The following is a 7319-nucleotide window of genomic DNA, read 5'->3' as shown; positions in this document are numbered from 1 at the left end:
ATGGTACTTAGACATGTCGACTCCGAAGGTGTAGGATTGGGGGGGGGGGGGTGGCATCGTCTGCGCGACGTAGATCCGTGCTTCAAATCAGCCGCGGTGCCCTACGACTGTTCGATCCCGCCATTTTGAGGCAGCGCTGGCCGGTTGGAAGCATCGTCGGAGGTGGGGCGGATTTAGGTAATGATAGAGAGGAAGTGTTGCATGGGATGGATTTGAGCATCAGCGAAGAGGATGTGGTGTGGGGGAGGGGGAAGGGGAAGGGTGCCCAATGTGTGGAGTAAAAAATTTACGCCTCTATAGCCTTGGAAGGATAGGAAAGGAAAAAAATTATATAAGACCAAGTCTTACGGTTAGCAAGTGAGACCCGTCCTGATGGATGACACGTGTCATTCACAAATCACAAAGCATCTAATCTCTCCCCCCCTCCTGATTTTAAGTGAGGGGTGGAGATGCTTTGTGATTTATGAATGACACATGCCATCCATCAGGGCGGGTCTCGCATGAGACCTGGTCTCATAGAATTCTTTTCCGATAAGAAAGGTCTGATTAATGCCTTTAAGCTGGAATTTTATTCCTCTAGAGCATTTTAAGAGATAAACAACATGCAAACAAATGAAAAACATACTAATTTTTTTATTTTCCTATTCAGTTGACAAACCCAGGTACTTTTTCTGTTAGAGCTTGAACAAAGACACTCAGTACTTCGCCTCTCAACTCATTTGGACACCCCTTGCTTAAATAAGCTGAGGACTTGTCTAAATTTATTTTTTGCCCTGAGGCTCTGCAATATAATTCCAACGCTGTTATTATTTTCTGGGCTGCCTGTACATTAGATTTTATAAAAAGAATAAGCTATCATCTGTAATACTATCTTCGTCTAGGAAAAACGTTATATATATTATGGGACGGAGGGAGTAGTAAATAACAAATGACTTATTTTTGTCGTTGTTGAGACTTGAGAGACGCTAGAATCACACTAGTTTCGGAATCATTTTATTTACCACTCAGCGTGGGCTTTGAATCGTCCAGCCCACGACACCTAACCCTAACTGTTTGGGCTCTCGATCCATATCTTCATTGTCCCCCTGCGGTCTGCACCTCTACTTGACTTTCACTCCAGCCTCCGCCGCCGCATCAGTGAGTGAGGAGGGCGAGATGACGGCCCGCCCCCGCTGGACGACGACGACCTGCTCCCCGAGATCCTCCTACGCCTCTCCCCGCAGCCGTCCTCCCTCCCGCGCGCATCCCTCGTCTGCAAGCGCTGGCGCCGCCTCGTCTCCGACACCGGATTCTCCCGCCGCTTCCGCCTCCGCCACCGCCGCAACCTTCCTCTCCTCGGGTTCTTCGACAGGCACCTCTCCTTCTCGCCTACTCTGGAGGCCCCCAACCGTGTCCCTCCCGGCCGCTTCTCCTTGCAGCGCGACGACGACGACGACGACCACTTTGTGCCCCTTGGATGCCGCCATGGCCTCGTGCTCATCTACATTCCGGCGCGTCTTCAGATCCTGGTGTGGGACCCCATCACCGCCGACCAGCACTACATCGCCATTCCCCCTGCGGTTGTGGCATGTGCGTCGAAGACTCCGGTCAACGGGGCGGTGCTTCGCGCTGCCGGAGACGTCCAACACTTCCAGGTGGTCTTGGTAGTGGCATACGATGACGACGAACAACATAGACGGGTGCTCGCCTGTGTTTACTCGCCGAAGACTGGCTTATGGGGAGATCCCATCTCAACACCCCTTCCATGCCAGGCAGTCCAGGTCGATGTAATCAGTTTTCCTACCCTCGTTTCTACGAATGTTGCTGTGCTGGCTGGAGATTCCCTTCACTGGCTGCTTGTTGGGAATTTCAATGGCATTCTCGAGTTTGATTTGGAGAAGCAGAGGCTAGCTGTGATACGGCTGCCAGACGAGGTCAACTGCTGGAAGCTTATGCGGGCAGAGGGCGGTGGGCTTGGTCTCCTCGGGATGTCTAACTCAAACTGCAACACCCAGTTATGGAAGCCCAAAGTTTCTTTGTAAGCCGAGCTCCACGGTCCCTCTTATCTGGGCTGTTGGTTTGCATCGAGATTGCTGCAAAAAGAAGCCTCACGAGCCACAGAGCTGCTGGTTGCAATGTCATTAGCAGGTGCTGTCCCATCCTGTCGCATGCTGCATGCCGCATGCAGCTCCCGTCCTGTCACATGCAGCTCACTGCTCACCTGGTCACATGCAGATGCAGGTCACTGGTCACATGCAGAGAAAACCAGCGCTGCTCATGATGCATCCTAGATGAGAGAGAGGCGAGAATGAGGAGTAGAGAGACAGAGTCGGAGGTGAAATTTATTATTTGCAAGTCTCAGATTTTTGCAAAGTCTCAAATGGAGGAGAGAAGAGAGAGAGGGGAGAAAGAGAAGAGAAAATGAAGACAAATTCTGCATGTGAGAAATTTTGTTTTTACTAAGTTAAGAAAGAGATGAAGGCGAAATCTGCATGTGAAGAAGCTTGTGTTTGCATGTAAGACTGCATTTAGAAAAGAGAAAATGAGAAGAGAGAGAGAGAGAGAGCGCTTGTGAAAAAGGCTGTGTGGTGCATGCATGCATGCATGTCACTATGTCAGGAGGAGACTTTACTGAGAGAGAAAGGGACAGCGGCAGCGGCTCACATGCGCTCATACCGAGCTACCCTGCGTGCCTACTACTGCTAATTACTTGGTATGGTTCCAAAATGGTCTATCACGAGCACGAATCTCGGAGTTATTGAATGGGATGGATAGAGGGTACCGTAGAGCTCAAGCTACAAAAAACTGCACTCTTATGGAAGAGGAAGACCTATTGTGATGGTGTTGCTTCATGGGTGCTTCGAAGGACTATTGATCTGGAGAATATACTTCCCCTGAAACCAGCGGAGAAAGGAGCCATTGTGATACTAGCGCTTGCTGAAGACAATAATGTGTTGTTGCTGTGGACAATTATCGGCCTCTTCGTGGTCGATCTTGAGTCATTAAAGTTCAAGAAGCTTTTCGAAACTATGATAGTTTCTCACTATTATCCATTCAAAAGTGTCTACACTGCAGGTAATACCATGTCTTATGCCACGGTTAGAACAAAACTAAGTTGTGTTTTGATAAGTGGCTGATGAAATTATGTTCACATCATTTTGTGTTAAGCCGACAGTTTTAAGTAGTGTAGTACCATTTGTTTATTTTGCTGCTTCATGACCTGCAGTGTCATGTACTTATGTCCTGATGGTTGTGTGGTACTCCCTCTGTTCATTATTATAAGTTGTTTTGGATTTTTCAATATGGACTATATACGGACTGAAATGAGTGAACAGCACACTAAAATGCGTCTATATACATGTGATTCCGAAAAAAATTAGAACATCTTATAATAGTGAACGGAGGGAGTAGCTTTTAATGTAACGATTATGAGTAGAAAAAAATCTATTAGTGCTATCCAATTTACTTTATGTTCTTTAGCCTGCCTGTTCCTATCATATGAATATCCATACAATAAAACAATCATTATCTGTGTTTGAGAAAATAAACAATGATAAGCAATTTTTTGTATAATAACTTAAACTAAGTGTTATAGTTACCTGCCTATTGATAGATGCAAGAATTGTCTACTGGTACTGTTTGTGCATGGCTTCAGCCCCATTTTTTTGACTGATGTGATGCACAACAGTTGGAAATTAACTACATAAAAAACCAGCTCGAACCAACTAGGTAGCTCAATAGGTACGTTTGGAAGCTTAGTTAGCCCTAGCTATATTTCTTTCATTTAGTTTTCTACATCTGCTGATATTGTTTATGGTCTTAAGTCCGTAATAACTACTTGATTTTAAATTTTGGTGCATGTTCGAGCAAAAAAAAACACCGGACGCCAAGATTGGCAAAAAAAAGTGATAGCTGAACTAAATTTCGCTGTTGCTGTGTTTTGATATCTGCACATGATGCAGCTATATATATGCCTTAGCTACTAATCAAGTCAAGATGTTCACTTGTGACAATTGCCAACGTTCTGTTGTTCTGAAACCAGTGATAAATAGCATGTTTACTGGTAGTGAAACTGAAAGAGAAACGAGTCTGGCCTTTTTTGTTGGTACACTTTCAATGAAGATTATTGTTCTACCTGCAGACGAGGTGGATCCTACCTTCTGGGCACCTTGCCGATAGGTCCTGGTAGGAGAAGTGCCATCCGATTGTGTCATTGCAGTTGGAGAGTCCCAGCTGTTTTTCTTCTCTTTGTGTTCGAACCTGTTTCGTGCCAGGACATACAGCTGGCCGGATCACCTTTTTTTTGGCCGATTAGTACTAGTTGCTTGCTGCAGGACCTAGGTGGTCAACGTTGCCGGACCACCTTTTTTTGTTCGATGAGTCATGGGTCTTTAGATGGTTATTGAAGGATCTAGATGATCAGCGTTCCCGGGTCATTGATTAGTTAGGTTATGGCCAGCTTGTTTTTAGATGAGAGTTGAATTTTGAGTTGAAAAGCAGAAGGGTCTCACCAAATCCGTTGCTTGTTAGTTACGTTCCTGAGAGGGTATCTGAGAGTTGCTAGTGTGAACATTGATCTAATCAATCTGGGCGCCAGTTTTGGATTCAGTTTCTTGCATCTTACTTGATTTGAAGTGTATGCTACCACTATAGTTCATTGTTGCTTTGTCGAGCACTGTGAAAGATTGGGCGCCAACACCCTCGCTTTAGCGTCTTGCTAGTTTGTGCCTCATCACAAAAATAGTACTCCCTCCGTTTCTAAATATATGACCTTTTAGAGATTTCAACACGATCTACATACGGATGTATATAGACGCATTTTAGAGTGTAGATTCACTCATTTAGTAGTCTGTATTGGAATCTCCAAAAAGGCTTATAGTATTTAGGAACGGAGGGAGTATGAGGTAGCTGCATGTTTTTCCTGAAGATAACATAATACAACAGTTCGAAGTTGAAAACAACTACATGAAAACTAGCTTGAACCAACTGAAATATCAAATGGGTAGCTCACTAGGTGTGTTTGAAGCTAAAAGACAGTTCTATTTGTTTCGTTCAATATTAGTATCTCTACTTATCTCGCTCCTAATCTTAAATCCATAATGATGAATTTTCTTGAAATTTACTAGATAATTGTTCCTTTTTCCACTTTTAGGAGAGTCCTGCTACGAGCGAGTAGCAAGTCCATTTGTACTAGGGAAAACTAATACATTGAGTTCATTTCTTTTTTCGGGCTAAATTTGAAGTTAATCTAAATCTGAACTTGCTAGAATTTATTATGTGATCTTTTTCAGGCTAAATTTATTTGAAGATAATCTAAATATTAATAGCCTTGATCTATATTTTTCCAATATGGAATGGAATGAGCAAGTTATGTCTCTTCTGAGTTCTGACCAGCTGATGGTCTGAGTGTGCATCTTCATTCTAAAAAAGAGACTATGGCATCTTCATTTTTATGATAGTAATCAGTTTATACTGTTTTTTGAATATTCATTAACTTTGACAGTGGGTATGTTTTTTGTAATGTTCGTAATGTTGTTTCAAAATTGATTCTTTTTTATTGGAACTACAGCTGTGAGTTCATCTAAACATCTTTTTGATGCCTCTCGTATCTATTTGGCTTTTCATTGGCTTGTTATTGGTTGTTTGACTTATGCTTGCAGAAACTGGCATTGGTGGTGGACATGATGGACCTGATCTTTTGCACAAGACATAAGATGATTGTCCAGTTATATATGCTATGTGATATACCGGTTGAGCAGGTAAGCATATGTTCTGCTGTTCTGCATGTATGTTGTGTTATCTGAACCGTTCTTAAAAAATGTACTGCTTTGGCTTTTGTTGTCATTTCTCAAGTACCAAATTGCAAGAGAGGATTCTTCAGATTTTCTCTACAACTCTTTGCTTAGCTATAGCCCACCTCCTATCATGCTTTGATGCCAGGCTAAATCTTGAATCTTTTCTCCATACTCCCCATATTCCTGCTGGTTGTGCTGAAGGGCGGGCCTGGCGCAGTGGTAGTCTCTCCACTTGTGGCCTGGAGTCCTGGGTTTGAACCAGCCTCCTTGCGGAATTACTATGCAAGGGTAAGGCTGTCTAGAAATTCCCTTCCCCAGACCCCACCTTGTGTGGGAGCTTTCAGCACTGGGTACCCCCCCTCCCCCTCCCCCCCAAAGTTCCTGCTGGCAGTGAGCACCTCCAGTGATTGGTGATACAGGACCGTTGTGCCTGCTCAGAGATTAGAATGATTTCATGCAGGCAGTAGCAAATTAACTACCAACCCTCTTCTGTGCTTCTGCGATATATTTCTGCTTTACTTTTACTCATTGCTGCATTACCTTTAACTTCTGTTTTCTGTGGCCATAGTTCTATCATGTCCTAGTTTGGTTTGAATGTTGTCCTGTCTACACAAGTGATTTATAACTAACAATACCTGAGCATTTGGTTTTGAAATTCTTTTTTTATATGGACTTATAGAATTGCCATTTCATGTTGCTGCTTATTTTGGATCATTGTGATACCTACTGAACTACGTCTGTCGCAATATTTGAAGAGTATACCTTCGTTAAATCTTATACTGCTGCTTATAGAAGAGTTTTATGGATATGACTATTCTAGTTTTAGGTTGTTTTGTTAAACATTTTCCCAGCATGTCATTTGGTGTCTGCCAAGCTTGCGTAAATATGTAATTGGCTATTACCCACTATTATAATTTGGCAGCTCCAAAGTATAGGTAGTATGCTTTGTCTGGAGTAAATTTTTTTTTTCAGTTTTGGCCACTATTGATGTTTAATACTTCAGCAAAACACATGATCAAAATAAAATTACTAGATTCACTATAAAAACTGCCTTTCTCAATAATGCCATTTTTTATTTTTACTAGCATGTTACCGTTAAAATAGTGGTGAAAGTATTGCTTGATATTGTAGAGAGTAATATAAAAGACATTTTGGACCAAAAGAAGTTTCTGGTATAGTAAGAAGACGCCTAACCCATTGCTTGAGCCTTGTATTGCAAGAAGTTGATGAAATTCAATTTGTTAGTGACTAGCTAGCTCATTCATTTTTACTCCCTTTGTTCCTAAATATAAGTCTTTTTAGAGATTCCAATACGGACTACATACGGAGCAAAATGAGTGAATCTACACTCTAAAGTATGTCTATATACATCCGTGTGTAGTCCGCATTGAAATCTCTAAAAGGGCTTATATTTAGAAACGTAGGGAGTAAAAAGCATGCCATGAGCTAGAAACCAGACATCTATGCTATCTTACTTCATGAGCCTCTACACAGACCAAATGTAGCCAAAAACTAATACTCCCTTCGTCCCAAAATTCTCGTCTT

At 42.6% G+C, this 7319-nt stretch overlaps 1 protein-coding gene across 1 annotated transcript; it reads left to right on the top strand.

The window, feature by feature from the left end:
- On the top strand, positions 1-5692 carry LOC123129417 (uncharacterized). Its single transcript, XM_044549592.1, has 4 exons — positions 1-28; positions 1150-2009; positions 2808-3054; positions 5640-5692. The coding sequence occupies exons 1-4, from the start codon at positions 1-3 to the stop codon at positions 5690-5692; spliced, it is 1188 nt and encodes a 395-aa protein (XP_044405527.1).
- Positions 5693-7319: the final 1627 nt, after the last annotated feature.

This window comes from Triticum aestivum, chromosome 6A (genome assembly GCF_018294505.1).
Source record: "Triticum aestivum cultivar Chinese Spring chromosome 6A, IWGSC CS RefSeq v2.1, whole genome shotgun sequence".
Lineage (NCBI taxonomy): Eukaryota > Viridiplantae > Streptophyta > Magnoliopsida > Poales > Poaceae > Triticum > Triticum aestivum.
The sequence above is the reverse complement of the archived record's forward strand: the minus strand, read 5'-3'. Positions and strand labels throughout refer to the sequence as shown.

Excerpts from the sequence above, each read along its gene's own strand:
- LOC123129417 (XM_044549592.1), top strand. The coding sequence starts at position 1 with ATGGTACTTAGACATGTCGACTCCGAAG. Across the intron at positions 2,010-2,807 it reads CCCAGTTATGGAAGCCCAAA|ACCTATTGTGATGGTGTTGC; the intron begins GTTTCTTTGTAA and ends TGGAAGAGGAAG. Across the intron at positions 3,055-5,639 it reads CAAAAGTGTCTACACTGCAG|AAACTGGCATTGGTGGTGGA; the intron begins GTAATACCATGT and ends TTATGCTTGCAG.